Source organism: Phoenix dactylifera, chromosome 14, assembly GCF_009389715.1.
Source record: "Phoenix dactylifera cultivar Barhee BC4 chromosome 14, palm_55x_up_171113_PBpolish2nd_filt_p, whole genome shotgun sequence".
Classification (NCBI taxonomy): Eukaryota; Viridiplantae; Streptophyta; class Magnoliopsida; order Arecales; family Arecaceae; genus Phoenix; species Phoenix dactylifera.
The window spans coordinates 15,554,852-15,573,860 of NC_052405.1; the positions used below are offsets into that span (position 1 = coordinate 15,554,852).

Consider the following 19,009-nt stretch of genomic DNA (forward strand, 5'->3'; position numbering starts at 1 on the left):
TCAGTAGATTTTTAACAAATACAATGAATTAAAATGGGTTAAACAAGTTAAGTGAGTCAGATTAAATAGAACAAAAATTGGTTAAGTAGATTTTGAATGGGTTAAACCGGTTATAAATGGGTTAAATGGGTCGGGCCTAATTATTAAATAGGTCAAAATAGGTTAATTGGATCAAAGGTCTAAACCTAAATCTAACCCATTTAATAGCCAAGTTTAGATAGGTTGACCCATTTATAACCCAAATCCATTTATGTCAAACCTAAACCTACTTAAAGTAGGTCATTTGAGGATCGGGTTGACAGGTCGGGTCATAAATTGCCACTCCTATTTATAAGTAATATTTATTAGATATTGTCGAAAAAACTAACTTTTCTTATAACCAAATTCTTATCCACAATGTTTATCACTGAGTTTCCTAGAACATCACAACTTCCTCAAGTCATTGAACTTCCTACATGATGTATTTACAAGTTACAACACTAAAATAATGGATGTAAAAATATGGTAGTAGTAACTTTGAATATTCTAGTCTTTCTACAAATATTTCTTTTAATTGCCTTAATTTTTTGAACATTGATATTGATGCCTCTCTAGATATTCATGTTGTCTTCCTGTAGATGTGAACCATAACCTAGACTTTATGTTGTTGTTGGATCTATGAATGGTTTAACACAACATGTATTCTTCAACGGTGCACATAATGATCTATGCTAGAAATAATTCAAAAAAAAAAAAAAAACTAGTTGACTTCATAAGAGCCATGCCATTAGCTTCCGAAGTGGATTTGCTAAAAGAGGACACTAGTTTCTCTATACAATATTATGTAGCAAACTATCAATTTTTTTGTGGATGCATTTGTCTTTCTACACCTTAGTTTTATTTTAAATAGAAATCCCAAACAACATTCGTCAATAAATGAAGGCTATGGAGGCACTAGAGTTGATTAAATCTTTGAAAATCATATTGAATAAGCTTGAAAGTACAACCCTTGGCCTATAATTCGTAATCATTGATCAAACTTGGTGCACCACTATTTGTCACATTAATAGTGCATGATGGTTATACGTACATACACATGTATGTATGTATACATATATGTTGGACTTGTGATGAGTAAATACCCTCACCTCTTAAGAGGAGAGTAGTCTATTTGATTCATATATATATGTGTGTGTGTGTGTGTAAATACACTTGTAAATATATACACACACACACACATACATACTAGCACATATATACACAAAAATGCATCCAAAAGAAAGGAAAGACATGAGCAACATGTATAGCTATATTCATTTTCAAGATCTATAAAAGTGTTTAGGTAGCTAGCTCTCTTGCTCAAAAGTGAGATACTAATTTCTTAGGTTATTCAATTTACAACTCATCACATCAATAAAAATTAAATAATTTAACCAAAAATAAATATATTTAATATTTTGATTATCTTCCTTAAAATGTGACTAAAGTAATTGAATAAAAAATTCATGTTAGGATATATGAATAAATATTAGTACTAATAATCTTTTTTTAGAAGAATTACCAATGTTGCTTTGTTATCTTTCATATTAAAAATCTGTTTCTTATGCTAAAAATACTTTTGTCCTACATCAAACAAATCTTGCACCTCCTACATTTCCCATGCTAGGAAATGTACCCAACCTACTTTAGGAAAACACCATCTTTTTGATGTAATAGAGGTTTAAGGAACATACAATGAACATTTTAATTTTGTGGAAAATCTTTTAGCGCTTCTAGAGGTTTCAAAAGTAGCAGACTTAGTAATCCCTATCGAGTCAAGCTTCATCCTTGTCACCTTGGAAGAAGACTTTGCAACACGATGATATCTACTTCACAATTGTAGTTAGTAGCGTCTAACTCGGACAAAGTTCTAAATCTTTCTAGAAGGGAAAAATGCATGGCAAGCATGCAAGTGAATTCTCCACAAGAGTTGGCTACATCTACATCAATAGAAGATTAAAAAATAACCCACAATGGGAGTGCATCAATGCTTTTGTGAAGAACTATGTCCTGTTCATATTGATGAGCTTCAATAGACTCCTATTCTTCGGAATTTAATAGTAACTTGATCTATTTATAGAGAATCAATAGCTTCAGTAGCAAGGAAGTGAAGTTTTTTTGGCAAATTTGTTAGCAGCTACCAACACCTATATTAAAGCTGGACATCATCCTGTTATCTCAGTAAATATATCATTATTAACCAATTAAATATACCTTTCGTTAAAGCTAAATTTAAAAAAGAATGATGATACAATAGTAGGAGATGATAACATAAACAGAAGCTAAATAATGACTTTGTTTAAAACATTCGATCTCTGGTTTCTTGAATTTTGGAAGGTGTAAAGTAATATTAGTTTGGCCAATAAGAATTAGTGATTAATAGATAGTGTTATAAAGTAATATAACATGATTATTATTGTTGCTGGGGGTCCAAACCGAGAACGATTGGCACAGCGGTGTGAACGGGGTTCCCTTTGAATTACTTTGGTTGCGCTCCACCTTCCGCCGGAAAACCTGCAAGCAAGCCTCGCACCACCACTGGGGTAGTGGGGGCCCTCCGACGATCAAGTTAGAGGGAATCGAAGGAGAAGGAGAGGTAGCAGGTAAGATGATGCTATGGAGAATCTTGCTCACCCTCCCCCTTCCCCCCCAGCCCCATATATATCAGGCTGGGGGGTTTTTCTGGGGATTGGTCATCGTGTGGCACGATGGGGTTGCCACTGACATGGCCGTTACAGGGCGTCGTGGGGCAGCGCAGGGTACGGCCATGGCAGGGCGTAGTGGAGCTCCGCTTCGTACGGTTGTTACAGGGGATCGTGGGGCAGCGCCGGATTCGGCCGTTGCAGGGAGTAGTGGAGCAGGGGGCCGCGGCGTGCCTCAGGAGAACAGTCTGTTGTTGTCAAGAGATTGCCGACCCGAGGTCGGATTGCTGGATCAAGGGGCAACCGACTCGGGGTCGGATTGCTGGATCAAGGGGCAACCGACTCGGGGTCGGACTGCGGAGCCGAAGATATCCGACCCGAGGTCGGATTGCTGGATCAAGGGGCAGCCGACTCGGGGTCGGACTGCGGAGCCGAAGATATCCGACCCGAGGTCGGATTGCTGGATCAAGGGGCAGCCGTAGTCTTTCTGGGCGCGCGTGCCGGTCACGTGGGGCATGGTGGCTAAGTTCCCCCGTAACAATTATATAATATGATGATAATAATATAATGATTGTATTGTTATAATATAATTAAATGATAATATAATATTATTATAATACCATATATTATGATATATAATTTATAATATTATTATATTATATTATGTTATATTGCTATAATATATATTATACTATCAAAAACTATTATCATATAGTACTATTAGCTTACAAATTATTCTTAAATTTATTTTTAAAAAATTTGTTGTTGAGACTCAAACCCAAATCTCTCATCTAAAAAATTAACTTTTTGATGCATCTCAGGTAGAGCTTTTCCCCAGTAGACTATTTTTAGTTTTTGGAGGAGTCAGAAATCTGTTTCAAAATTTTTACCAAATATCTTAAAATTATCCAAAAAAGCTTTGACCCTCCAAGAAACACTTTTAACCCTACAAATTAATGCCAAATGGGGCCTTAGCACCATTCTCCTAGTAGTTTTATAGATCAAAATAGTCCACCAAGATTGAATATCAATGATACCCAAATCTCTAGTCTCTCTTGGTTTACATACAGATCTCTAGGATATAGTATGAAGAGCATTGCTATTATATTCATGACCCACAAAAAGTTCCGAATGATTCAATTGAACCAAATTATGAAACAAATAGGGACAATTGTACTGAAAATAACATAAATTGAAATTAAACATAAATTGGAATTAAACATAGCATTGATTTAATTAAAGTAACTTTGCCTACAAAGGGGAGAGATCTCCACTTCCATGCTTCAAGCCAGAGTCAATTTTGCCTTTATGATTCATCTTCAACCTATTTCCCTTAATCGGTACATATAAGTACATACCTAACCCATCCATACCTTGCATGCTCTTGGAGTTTGATTTCTCACTTCCCAAGGGATTCAAAAACTTCTCAACAATCTATCTCTTATATATCCTCCTAAATCCTCTTTCCCAAATGATGTTCTTGAGCATGAAATTCTTTATTGCTATCATCAATTCAATAAACCCAAAGATTTGAAAATTTTGGCACTTCAAGTAGCAATCCATGTGGTATGCCTCGTCAATGCTTATGCCTTTAACAATTTCCAAACTAATCTTCATCATTAGAGAAATTGGGAAGTCTATACTATAATATAATGAAAACCCTAGGGATGCGTCTCTACCCTTGTTCCTTCCAAATGGGTCCCATATTCTTTTCAACTCCGACCTTTTGTGTTAAGATTTATCTTTTATCTAATAGTTAGGAAGCCCAACTTTTCAAGTTTTCAAGTGCAGGGATTCCCTGGGCACTTTCAACATTGAACTACTTTATATATTTCTACATGTTTTTCAATATTTAATTGGTTCTCTCTATTTATTTTTCTAGTGCAATGCATGTGCTAAAGACTAGCAAAGAAAAAGAGGTTAGTTTAGAAAGTAGACGAATTTAGAGAGTCCAATTAATAAGGAGAGAGAAAGAGTAGAGGTGGAGTCTGAGGAGTTAACATGAGATTTTAGTAAGTATCAAACTCAATCAACAGAGTTAGAGGAGGGAGGTGAGATTATATATATATATATATATATATATATATATGGTGTGTTAGGAGCTCCAAAAGGAAAGCATAAGAATTGTTAAATATCAAGAGTCAAAAGTAGTACTAAGTGATAAAGCAAATAATTAATATCAATATTCTCAAGTGCATATAAGAAAAATACCATTGGTTGAAAACTGCTTGTGTTCAAAATAATTGTATAATATAATTTTAAAATAATTTAACTAGTGATATTTTATTGAAGGAGAAATTTGGTAAGCCCAAAATCCTCCAATGCACTTGTTTTGGTAATAAAAGATTTTTTTAAAATTATTCTAAAACAAATGCTCTTTTGATATAGTAGAGATAAACTAATTTTGATAAATAAGCACTAAATGCTCTTTTTGAAAATAAACTATTTGACTTCTCTTTCAACCCGAAGGAATAACTGTTGAAAATATGTTTGTAAGCTTTTTGAAATCCCAAAAAATATTTTTTACTGCCATTCAATTATTGGAAAAGTTGATTGGCTAAACAAGGTAAAAATGGACTTTATTTAAGTTTAATCATGAACCAAAATGTCCTTGCTTCACTTATCTATATTATATTATATCAAAATAACATGCCTATTTCGAGTCCATCAAGTTTGTTGGTGTTGGAAAAATAGTTATTTATAATAAACATATAATTTGTAGATTAATATATGGATAAAATTAGAATAACAGATACTTCTTGCATTGAATAAATCAATTTAAATTTTTTAATGGGCTAAGCTAGGTGCTCTTCTTGATTTCCTTTTCTCAGTATAACTGTATATGACTACCACTCATTCTAATTCTAAAAAAAAAAAAAAAATTAAACCCATTTGCATGCTAAAACAGACTTCACATGTTGATGTGATATGATAATATGGTGTTAATATATATGTGCAATTTTATGTAAGAAAGAATCAAATTCTTTTTCCTCTCTCCCATATGTCTTTATTCCTCATCCCATTTTCTCTCCTTATTAATTTAGTTTCTGAAGGGTTTTAGCATGTTATAATGCGCAGCGGAAGTTAGGAATTTTAAAAATTTCTTGATAAAGTTCCTTAACATAAAACCCTTATAAGCCAAGATCACCTTAATGGAAGCAATCAAATAATATAATATAAATGCAGAAATAGAAGAATACCTCTAACGCTAATCCAATATGCAGAATTTCCACTAGGTGCCCAAGTGTTCACCCTCCAACGTTGATCCACACGAAAACTTGATTTAAGTCTTAAGCTCCAAAGACTTTGATCCTTAATGCAGAATTCTTAAAGAACTCTAATGGCTTGCTTTCCTTTCTTTCTATTTTTCTTTAACCTTCTAAAATCACTTCTAATCCTTTTGTCCTAAAGAAGACCACCTTGTCTTGGCTTAGGACACACTAGAAGCAATGCTAGAAAGAAAGAAACTAATGTAAGAAAGAAAGAAGAGAGGAGTGGGGTGGAGTTGGAATGATGAAACCCATGGAGTGCTAGCCTATTTATAATAGGTGTAGGGATGCATCTCCAAGGGATGCATCCCATCCACACATCCTTTCATGAAAGGACATCATCTAAGGGCCATATCAAATAAGAGGAGGTGCAGATCAAGTGAAGAGGTGTATCAAATGATATGTCCTTTCATGTGGTGCCATATTTTGACCAAGTCAACATCACATGCTAATCACATGTCCATCATGCCTCACCTCTTGATCTTTCATGATGATGATCCAAGGGCTCCAATGCAAGGCGCCATTTACTTGACCCATTATGTCTTCATCCAATGGTGGGATTAAGATCCAATGGTCAATTATGATAGCCATCCTCTAACCCAATCCAATTGGGTTAAACCAACTCTCCATTATGTCTTCATCCAACGGTAGATCAAGATCTAACGGTCTAGATTGAATGATTTATTAAATCTAATCCAATTAGACTCAAACCAAGCCAATTAGGTGCCAACTCTTGGCTAACCCATATTAGAAGATGATCTAATCAAATTAGATCAATTAAGAATCAGATTCGAATCCAATTCGAATCAAGAGCTAAGGGTTTGCAACACCTGCTAGGATGTCTATCTTGCAAACATGATCTAATCCAATTAGACCCTTAATAAGTTTTCTTGTGTGTGACCCATTGGGTTCCATACTTAGCCAGCAATAGGTGTGAGTGCAAGTTGACCCAACTTGATTAGAACTCTTCTAATCGATTTAAGTCCAAACTGCGCGAACCCAAACTTAACAATTAGAATCCTTTCTAATTGGTGATCGAATTAAACTTTTTAATTCGATCAAACCTATAAGACAAGATTGACGTCTAGCAACGTGTCATGTCTACCCGAAAAATATGAAATTTGGTGGAAATACCAAAAATACCCTTTAGTGGCAAGTTACCGTGCAATTCAATCCTTTAATCAAACTCCCGAATATGTATATGAGTATGAATATATGTCAAACTCAATTTTATATTTATATATTTCTCAATCTTCTAATGATAATTCGAATAATGAAATATTAGAAACTCTTTCTAATTTTCATTGTGCTTTGATCAAAGACTTTCTGAATTATCATATGATTAGAATAAATAGGATGCGATCTTCTCTTACTAGAAGTGATTAATTCCTTGTTGACCTACTCATAACCTTCGTACACATTCCACCATATCCAGAAGACCTCGTACATAACTTATTGTCATGAATGAGTGAAAACCAAAATATGGATTTATGTGCACAAGATACTATGGTGATCTCAGGTCAAAGGATCAGTTGCACAACTCCCACTAAGAGAATCATCTTTTGACATGTAAGTAAGACTTCATAAGATTTCTCTTGGTAGGTCAATTCAGTGAACTCATTTATCTAATGAGCACCCACATCTTTGTATTAGTGTCTCCACACAAGTGATTGTGAGATCAATCACCCTCTGCATCGAGCATACATAAGATGTGCCAGTCTTTCCGGTAAACATTGATCCTCGACTCAATGTACCAATGACTGAGAATATTTAAGATTAGGATTTTAAGATTTTAGGTCTCACTAGTATGATCTCATCATAGCCTCAAAATCATTGTCTTAATCTAAGAGGTTCATCACAAATATAATCAACAGCATATGATGAAACACAATGCCTTTATTTATATTAAATGTCATGTACATGATTTAGAAAATCAAAAGAAAATCCTTCACAATACATATTGCGATTGGCTTGTAGGGCATCTACTCTTTCAATCTCCCACTTGCACTAAAGCCAATCGCCCTTATATTTCATCCCCATACAATCGAGGTGGCGATCGAACTGCTGTTGTGGTAGAGCTTTAGTGAACGGGTCTGCTAAGTTATTTTTTGTGTCTACTCGTTCAATGACTATGTCTTGTCTCTCGACGATCTCTCGAACGAGGTGGAAGCGTCTTAGAATGTGCTTGGATTTGTGATGAGATCTTGGTTCCTTTGCTTGAGCAACAGCTCCAGTGTTGTCACAATAAACTGGAACTGGTCCAGCAATCTCAGGAACTACTCCCAACTCAGCGATGAACTTCTTCATCCAGACAGCTTCCTTAGCGGCTTCACTTACAGCGATGTATTCTGCCTCAGTAGTTGAGTCAGCTACAGTTTGCTGCTTGGAACTTTTCCAGCTCACTGCACCACCATTTAGGGTAAAGACATACCCTGAAGTGGACTTGCTATCATCTGGGTCTGATTGAAAACTAGAATCAGAAAATCCTTCTAGTTTCAACTCAGATCCTCCATAAATTAGAAAAATATCTTTAGTCCTTCTTAAGTACTTAAGAATATTTTTCACAGCTATCCAATGATTTTCTCCTGGATCAGCCTGGAATCTGCTTGTTATGCCTAAGGCATAAGCAACATCAGGCCTAGTACATAGCATAGCATACATAATTGATCCTACTGCCGAAGCATAGGGAATAGAATTCATTCTATTCCTCTCTTCAGATGTCTTAGGAGACATCTTCTTAGAGAGACGTATGCCATGACTCATAGGTAAGTAACCTCTTTTACTTTCTTCCATGCTGAATCTTTTCAGCACACGATCTATGTACTTAGATTGGGACAAGCCTAACATCCTTTTAGATCTATCCCTATAGATCTTTATACCAAGTATATAGGATGCTTCTCCCAAGTCTTTCATGGAAAAGCTTTTTGATAGCCAAGTCTTGACCGATTGTAACATTGGAATATCATTTCCAATGATTAGTATGTCATCTACATACAATATTAAGAAGACAACGGCACTCCCACTAGTCTTCTTGTACACACATGGTTCATCCACATTTTTGATAAAACCAAACTCTTTGACTGTTGTATCAAAACGGATGTTCCAACTCCTCGATGCTTGCTTTAATCCATAAATGGATCTCTTAAGCTTGCATACTTGATTTGCTCTACCACTTGAGACAAATCCTTCTGGCTGTGTCATGTAAACCTCTTCCTCAAGATAACCATTAAGGAAGGCGGTTTTGACATCCATCTGCCAAATTTCATAATCATAGTATGCAGCTATTGCAAGCAAAATCCGAATAGATTTAAGCATGGCAACTGGTGAAAAAGTTTCATCATAGTCAATTCCTTGCTTTTGCCTGAAACCTTTTGCCACCAATCTAGCCTTGTAGGTTTCTACTTGGCCATCTGCTCCAATCTTCTTCTTATAGACCCATTTGCAACCTATAGGATTTACACCTTCTGGTGCATCAACCAAAGTCCATACTTGGTTGGTATACATAGAGTCTATTTCGGATTTCATAGCTTCTAACCATTTGTTAGAGTCATTACTCATGATAGCTTCCGAATAGGTCAGAGGATCATCATTTTCGACGATGTGGGCTTCATCATTCTCAATGATAAACCCATATCTCTTAGGTGCATTTCGCACTCTATCTGACCTTTGGAGAGGAGATGTGTGTTGTGGTTGTACTTCATCAATGGGTACATCTGGTTGAAGAATTTCTTGTGTTTCTATTTGTAGGTCTTGAACTTCATTAAGTTCAATTCTTCTTTCACTGCCCTTTTCTAAGATAAACTCTTTTTCTAAGAAAGTGGCATGCCTATTAACAAATACCTTTTGTTCAGTAGGGTGATAGAAGAGATATCCAATACTTTCTTTGGAATAACCTATAAATGTACATTTATCTGATCTAGCACTTAGCTTATGTCCAAAATTTCTTTTGACATATGCTTGGCAGCCCCATATTTTAAAATATTTAAGATTGGGCTTTCTACCTCTCCATATCTCATATGGAGTACTAGATACAGATTTTGAAGGTATCCTGTTTAGCACATATGTAGCAGTTTTTAAGGCATAACCCCAGAAAGAAATAGAAAGATCTGTAAAGCACATCATGGACCTTACCATATCTAATAGAGTACGATTCCTCCGTTCAGCTATACCATTTAGTTGTGGCGTATACGGAGGTGTCCATTCAGAGAGAATGCCCTTTTCTTTAAGATGATTTAAAAATTCACTAGAAAGGTATTCACCTCCTCGATCAGATCGAAGGATTTTAATACACTTTCCGGTTTGTTTTTCAACCATACTTTGATACTCTTTAAACTTATCAAAGGCTTCGTATTTATGTTTCATAAGATACACAAATCCGAACCTTGATAAATCATCAGTGAATGTGATGAAGTAAGAGTATCCACCTCTAGCTGGAGTTGTCATAGGACCACATACATCTGTATGTATAAGTCCTAATAACTCACTTGCCCTTTCTCCATGTCCAGTGAATGGAGACTTGGTCATTTTTTCCATAAGACAAGATTCACAAGTTCCTAATGATTCATAATCATAAGGATCAAAGAACTCTTCTTTGTATAACTTGTTGATTCTTGATTCACTTATGTGACCAAGTCGGCAATGCCAAAGGAGGGTATTATTCACTTCCTCTCTCTTTCTTTTATTGCTTTTATTAAAATGAAAGACATTGTCATTAAGTAATAAAACTAGAAGACCATTTTCCATAATGCCATTGCAAAGATGCTTATTAGAAAAATAAATAGAGCAACCATTGCCCTTTCCATTAATTTCAAAACCATTCTTTAACAACAAAGGAATGGAAATTACATTTCTAATAATTTTAGGCATATAATAACAATCTTCTAATTGTAGGAGCTTTCCCAAAGGCAATTCCAAGTTGTAGGTTCCAACAGCTTCAGCCTGGATGGACTCTCCTCCAGCGCCATACAGCTCGAAGTCACCTTTCTTCAAAATTTTAATTTTCTGTAGTCCATGCAAAGATTTGCAAATGTGAAAACCACAGCCGGTATCCAATACCCATGAATTTGAATTTGAAGAACTTAATGACAAGTTGGCATGTAACATAAACATATCTTTTGATGCAACTCTTGCATCGGTCTTCATACTTGCAAGAAAACTCTTGCAATTTCTTTTCCAGTGGCCAGCTTTGCCGCAATGAAAACAGGTACTTGATCCGGAGTTTTTCTTTCCTTTTTTCTTTTTGATGCTACTCTTGGGGTTCAATCGTTTCTTAGAACCCTTATTTCCCGATTTCCTCATAGAGGTGCTATTTATAAGAAGGAGTGGACCTTTATCCTTCTTAATATGCCCTTCAGCTGTTTTGAGCATATTTAACAGCTCAGGCAGGGAGGTGTTCAGCTTGTTCATGTGAAAGTTCACAACAAACTGAGAGAATGAATTAGGCAGTGATTGCAGGATCAAATCCTGACTGAGCTCACTATCCATAGCAAAACCTAATTGACTTAATCTGGTGATCAAGTCTATAACCATAAGAACATGGTTTTGCACTGGAGTTCCTTCATTCATTCTAGCACGGAACAACTGCTTAGATATCTCATACCTAGCAGTCCTGCTTTGTTCTCCATACAACTCTTTTAAATTGAGAAGTATGGATTGAGTGTCCATGCCTTCATGTTGCCTCTGTAATTCATTGTTCATAGAGGCAAGTATGATACATTTGACAGTCACACTGTCATTTTTCCACATCTTATGTGTGGCAACCTCCTCTTCTGTAGCATCATCCCCTAGATCTCCAAGATCAGGAATTTCAAGTATATAGGAAATTTTCTCCTGAGTGAGTACTATCTTTAAATTCCTCAACCAGTCCACATAGTTTGGTCCGGTCAACTTGTTGGCATCTAAGATGCCTCTTAGTGAAAGTGAAGAAGCCATTTAATAATTCTACATATGCAAGAACAAAACTAATATAAGCAGACCAATCATGATGACATGTTTGCAACTAGATAAGGACTTTAATCTAATTTGTCTCCTACTATTTTTATCGAATATCATAGCCCTCTCCTATGATAAACGTGAAAATATAATTTTTCTTAGTAGGGTTGAGATCCTAATTCATCATAAAAAGCCTTGTGTTTACACAACAAACTCTTATGAGTTCAAAGGTAGAAAACTCTTTCCAATTGCATCTCATGCAATTCTCAACTTTATCTTGTCCTCTTAAAATACTTATTGCCTTGTGTTAGCACAACAAACAATAATATTTTAGTTAAGTCAAATCCTTCATTTCCATATAGTCATATTCGAATAATATTGCCCTTGTGGTTGCACAACAAGGCAATATATATTAAAATATGCCATAAGCATCTTAATGCACCAAGACAGTATAACATCATTCTCCATTGCAAGTCTTGTGTTAGCACAACAAACTAGCATGGATCTTGACATAATAATATCGAGGCATGAAGGAAGGCTATCAATAGTGTTATATTAATATTAAGCTTATCCATAATAGGCAATCAAACAATTGGCCAGGTAAGCAGGTGGGAGGCTCCCCTTACTCAGAGAGTAAGGTCCTAATTAAGTAACCACCTTTAGTACTTTCCTTAGACACCTATTAGATTAATTGTTCTAGAATGGGTTAGCTCAAAGTTTTTCAACACTATGACTTAATATAATTTTTATTGAGGGCTTACTAGTCTCTAGCACATTCTTTAATTGTAACATACATTTAACATGTCTAAAATAAACTATTATGCATCATGGCTATCTCATAGCATGTATAAATCATAAGCAATTAATTAACATGCTTCAACATATTTTCATATGGAAAATTTCATATCATGATATTTTATAACATATCATATATTAATCATATATTTCAGCATTTCTCTAAGCATATGACATTACTATCTCATAGTAAATTAATAATCATACATCATACATAATTATTTGATTGAACCAATTAAGGATGGCTCTGATACCACTGAAGGGTTTTAGCATGTTATAATGCGCAGCGGAAGTTAGGAATTTTAAAAATTTCTTGATAAAGTTTCTTAACATAAAACCCTTATAAGCCAAGATCACCTTAATGGAAGCAATCAAATAATATAATATAAATGCAGAAATAGAAGAATACCTCTAACGCTAATCCAATATGCAGAATTTCCACTAGGTGCCCAAGTGTTCACCCTCCAACGTTGATCCACACGAAAACTTGATTTAAGTCTTAAGCTCCAAAGACTTTGATCCTTAATGCAGAATTCTTAAAGAACTCTAATGGCTTGCTTTCCTTTCTTTCTATTTTTCTTTAACCTTCTAAAATCACTTCTAATCCTTTTGTCCTAAAGAAGACCACCTTGTCTTGGCTTAGGACACACTAGAAGCAATGCTAGAAAGAAAGAAACTAATGTAAGAAAGAAAGAAGAGAGGAGTGGGGTGGAGTTGGAATGATGAAACCCATGGAGTGCTAGCCTATTTATAATAGGTGTAGGGATGCATCTCCAAGGGATGCATCCCATCCACACATCCTTTCATGAAAGGACATCATCTAAGGGCCATATCAAATAAGAGGAGGTGCAGATCAAGTGAAGAGGTGTATCAAATGATATGTCCTTTCATGTGGTGCCATATTTTGACCAAGTCAACATCACATGCTAATCACATGTCCATCATGCCTCACCTCTTGATCTTTCATGATGATGATCCAAGGGCTCCAATGCAAGGCGCCATTTACTTGACCCATTATGTCTTCATCCAATGGTGGGATTAAGATCCAATGGTCAATTATGATAGCCATCCTCTAACCCAATCCAATTGGGTTAAACCAACTCTCCATTATGTCTTCATCCAACGGTAGATCAAGATCTAACGGTCTAGATTGAATGATTTATTAAATCTAATCCAATTAGACTCAAACCAAGCTAATTAGGTGCCAACTCTTGGCTAACCCATATTAGAAGATGATCTAATCAAATTAGATCAATTAAGAATCAGATTCGAATCCAATTCGAATCAAGAGCTAAGGGTTTGCAACACCTGCTAGGATGTCTATCTTGCAAACATGATCTAATCCAATTAGACCCTTAATAAGTTTTCTTGTGTGTGACCCATTGGGTTCCATACTTAGCCAGCAATAGGTGTGAGTGCAAGTTGACCCAACTTGATTAGAACTCTTCTAATCGATTTAAGTCCAAACTGCGCGAACCCAAACTTAACAATTAGAATCCTTTCTAATTGGTGATCGAATTAAACTTTTTAATTCGATCAAACCTATAAGACAAGATTGACGTCTAGCAACGTGTCATGTCTACCCGAAAAATATGAAATTTGGTGGAAATACCAAAAATACCCTTCAGTGGCAAGTTACCGTGCAATTCAATCCTTTAATCAAACTGCATCCCGAATATGTATATGAGTATGAATATATGTCAAACTCAATTTTATATTCATATATTTCTCAATCTTCTAATGATAATTCGAATAATGAAATATTAGAAACTCTTTCTAATTTTCATTGTGCTTTGATCAAAGACTTTCTGAATTATCATATGATTAGAATAAATAGGATGCGATCTTCTCTTACTAGAAGTGATTAATTCCTTGTTGACCTACTCATAACCTTCGTACACATTCCACCATATCCAGAAGACCTCGTACATAACTTATTGTCATGAATGAGTGAAAACCAAAATATGGATTTATGTGCACAAGATACTATGGTGATCTCACGTCAAAGGATCAGTTGCACAACTCCCACTAAGAGAATCATCTTTTGACATGTAAGTAAGACTTCATAAGATTTCTCTTGGTAGGTCAATTCAGTGAACTCATTTATCTAATGAGCACCCACATCTTTGTATTAGTGTCTCCACACAAGTGATTGTGAGATCAATCACCCTCTGCATCGAGCATACATAAGATGTGCCAGTCTTTCCGGTAAACATTGATCCTCGACTCAATGTACCAATGACTGAGAATATTTAAGATTAGGATTTTAAGATTTTAGGTCTCACTAGTATGATCTCATCATAGCCTCAAAATCATTGTCTTAATCTAAGAGGTTCATCACAAATATAATCAACAGCATATGATGAAACACAATGCCTTTATTTATATTAAATGTCATGTACATGATTTAGAAAATCAAAAGAAAATCCTTCACAATACATATTGCGATTGGCTTGTAGGGCATCTACTCTTTCAGTTTCTACACTCATCACCCCTAGTAATGTTGATAAGCAAGTTATCAGAAAGCAGATGATTGGCCCGTGCTAACATCGATTCCGTCTTTGGCTCTAGGTTCTCTTATTTAAAGATCATAGGTTTGTTAAAGGTGGAATAAGGGGATAGATTCAAGAATGAGTGCGGTAAAAGATGAAGGAGCATGGTAATTATAGATATAAAATGCAAAGTAGAGGCTAAGCAGACATGGGATATATCATAATATATAGAAGTTCAATTCTAAACATAATGGTAAATGAGGGGATGCCCATGAGATCCTACTCCTATTAATACCAACATTTCTCTTGTGAATGAAGAATGAGTGTGATCCACAATGTTGGATCTTATCAGTGCTTTCCCTATTTTCTCTCTTTTGGAAATTGTAATGATTTTCGTATATAGCAATCTAAATCATTTTCCATTCCTTACGTCTATATTTTATATCTTTTCAAAATCTTCATAAAATGTATTAATCATATCAATTTTTTATTTTTTCATGATATTCACTTTATATTATATAGAGGCAAGCCACTACAATTCTACTACTAGTACTAAGTCTAGGAGAGCTTTAAAAATAATCATAAATAATTTTCAATTCAAACTATTGACGAGTCCCCTTTTATAATTTATCAAAATAACTACGTGATATGTCCCTATTAATGAGTCATACTTTTATAATTCATGAAAATCATTGTGTGATATGTCCCTATTAGCATCTCAAAGTGAAAGTAAATGGGTTTGCTCTGTTCTTCTTTAAGTCCCCCAAAAACTAAACAGATTATATAACATGCTCCTTTAGAAGTAAGCACAAGAAAAGAAAAGGTTGAAAGTATGATTGTTGCTAGAAATCACTTGGAATCTACCTTCTTTTAGTCTAGGTCTCCTCATCCCTCCTCTCCACTAGGGTTTGTTCTCCACCCTTTTGACCATTGTATAAGCAACTCATTTGTGATCACAATGGATGGTGGCTTAAATTGTTATATTTAGTTATTTTTTTAATTTTTCAAGATTAATCAATTTTTCTATATCTTTCTCATGGGCAACTGTGCGAGACGGTTGATCATCTATACTTTTGTAAAATATGAACATAAGGGTTCAGCTCCATCGCAAGTTCAATTTTATGACATTTCTATTCTTTTAAATACTGAAGGAGTCCAAATTCAATTTTTAACTCCAACCGTCTTCTCGAATATCAAGATAGAGACTTTTAAAGTTACCATGCATAAGTGCTTCCACCCTATCTCTTATTTCTTTTCAAAGGGTTGACTCTTTAACAAACTATTTTCTCATATAATTTTTATATGCGAGTCATATGCGTGCAAAATACTGGTCCAATATAACTAGATAATAATTATTAAAAATTCTCTTTCATATATCGCAGGATAGCTATAACCTATAAATTTCTATTTTGTGAAAAATCATTTTATTCTGTCTCTTCCCTTGCCCATCACACATTTGCACAGGCCAAGCTAAACCCAATGGCATCTCCTTAAGGTGGAAGGGAAAACATGAGAAAGAGGCAAGTGTTCTCCCCTATTTAAGTCCCAGAAGCGCAAAATGGCAGCGTCCAGCTTCGGCTCCTTAAGAGCATAAGAAGGGGAGCGGTGGCCATACTCCCAGTGCTGGAACTATCCATCCTTCCTCTCCTCTTCCCTTATGCCCTTCCTGCAGCCCGTTCCTCGCCTCCATCTCCGAAGCCGATAGAGCTCGATAGGGGTAGAGATGGAGGGCTCGGGCTCTGCGCCTGAGCTCAGTCCGGAAGAAGAGCGGATCCTCATCCGAGACATTACCATCGCCGCCGAGGCCGTTACCAAGGAGGGCGACATCTTCTATCTCCTCTCCCAGAGGTAATCCCTTAACCCCCCCAAGCAGAAATGTCCGATCTTTCTCTGTTTCCCGATTTTTCTTTAATTTTTTTTATATTTTTTGAAAGATTTTCTGGGTTTCGATTGAGTGCACGGTGGTTTCGGGAACAGAATGGAACCCGATCTTATAGAATTTGTTCTTTTTTCACTTCCAGTCGCGTTTAATTTAGATCGCGGTTTTGATTTCCAGTAGAAATTCGTTAACAAGGAGACGTTTTTGAGTTTGCTTCGATTTGTTTTTCTCATTTCGGTTGGATTATAGAGGTTTCAGTTTGAATTGGTTTCTGTTTCGGTTGTTCCAGTGGAATGTACCACGTTTGATGATCTAGAATTGGGACGTTCTTCACCATAAATTTACCTTTTTTCAGTGAAAAATATTCATGGGGTAATTGAATTTGGAATTCCTGTACTTACCTCGTACTTCAAATTTGGGATATTTCTTTGGCCCAGAAATTTTTTTTTTAAATTTTAATCCATGAAAAGAACTTTAGTTGTGCTACCATTTGAAATTATTATATTTATATGATTTTTAGGCTGTACGCCATGTCCATTGCTGCGGTGGCACAGCCCATCAAGTTAAATTCATAAGCTGCAAATGTCTAGTTATTTAGGTTTAGGTCGCGCTGCTTTCTGGTAAGCGGATAAAAGATTGAGCGAGTGCACAGTTCAGTTGTGCGCTGAAGTCTGAATTGAGGTTTGGGATTAGAATTTGGAAGTTCAATACCTGCTTTTGACTATTGCATGCGACTGACCAGCTCTTGATGGAGAAGAAAACTGCATCTACTTGAGGCCTTTTGTGTTTTCAGATTTTCTATTTAGCGTTATAATGAAAATTAGATGGTATGTATGTTGTCCCATGGACATATATACATTCCGAAACCCAACCTAATACGGCAATATATTGAGCAGTTCTGGTGAATTGGTTCTAGGATTAAGAATTTGACATAGAAGGTGGTGAGTCTGATGGAGATAGTGGAGAACAATCAATGATGTGGCCATGAATTTGAAAAATGCTGAAGCAATCTATTCTAGGGAAAAGAAAAGGAACTTGTGGGAAATCTCAAAGTGGCTTTTGAACTAGAATGTGGACTGTCAATAGATTGGCAACTGTAAAGTTGTCTTAACCCTAAGAGTAAGAGAGTTTTCTCAAGCCATTATAGGAGAAATTTGGTCAAAATTGATTAGTACAGCATGGAATGTGCATAGGCTTATCTCAGCGGCGATATGTTAGAAACATTGTATTGTACTACAAACATCCATATTTGAATATACAAGGCAGAATGCTTCATAATAGCTTCTTATAGATTGGTTCAAAGTACAAGACATCTTAAAGTGGGATATATGAATGTTTCTTCTGGTCCTTTTCGTTTCTAACGAATAAATTTCTTGGTTACCTATGCTAGGTGAATTATTGGTTCCATTTCTCATGGGAGAAGCAAGTTTCTAGTAAGCGATTTATGCTACTCGATTTTGGCACAACTCATGCCTGGATTTGTATATCAGAATCTTCTTGAAGCCTCTCTTTTGGCATGGGAAGCATCTTGTCATTTTCTGTGCCATTGAAATTGCAATTAAGATTTAATTATTACTTCTGCAATATGTTTAAAATCTGTGATTTAGCAAATCTTTCTCTTATAATGTATGCTTTGCCTGCAATTCTGTTGTCGTGCTGTTCACAGGATGGTTTCTTGTAAGCCAGGTTGAATTTGAAAATTATAACCTTATTCCTTCAACTTGAAAAGGAGGTCCTTAAGCAAGACTAGTTGATCTCATGTATTTGCTAACGGGCAAAAAGTGCTTTTCAGATATATGATTGAAATAAATGGAATAAAATTTATTGATGCTTAAGGGTTGTTCGTTATGTTATATCTTGATTAGAAGATATCACAATGTAGAAACAAAGAATGTGTTAGAAACCTCTCTCTTTTTGTTGCATAAGACATAAAATCCTAAATGCATGCTGTTTCAAGTATCAGATAGAAAAAAAACATTACCT

General features: G+C 35.5%; 1 protein-coding gene across 2 annotated transcripts in view; it reads left to right on the forward strand.

Annotated features, from left to right (window-relative positions):
- The first annotated feature begins 16,598 nt into the window (after window positions 1–16,598).
- LOC103710820 (ubiquitin carboxyl-terminal hydrolase 5) overlaps window positions 16,599–19,009 on the forward strand; it is a 33,694-nt gene continuing 31,283 nt past the window's right edge. For both annotated transcript variants that reach the window (XM_008796719.4, XM_039133817.1), the window contains exon 1: window positions 16,599–16,995. In XM_008796719.4, the coding sequence (XP_008794941.2) occupies window positions 16,871–16,995 (125 nt within the window). In that variant the 5' untranslated portion in view covers window positions 16,599–16,870. The remainder of the gene's footprint in view (window positions 16,996–19,009) is intronic.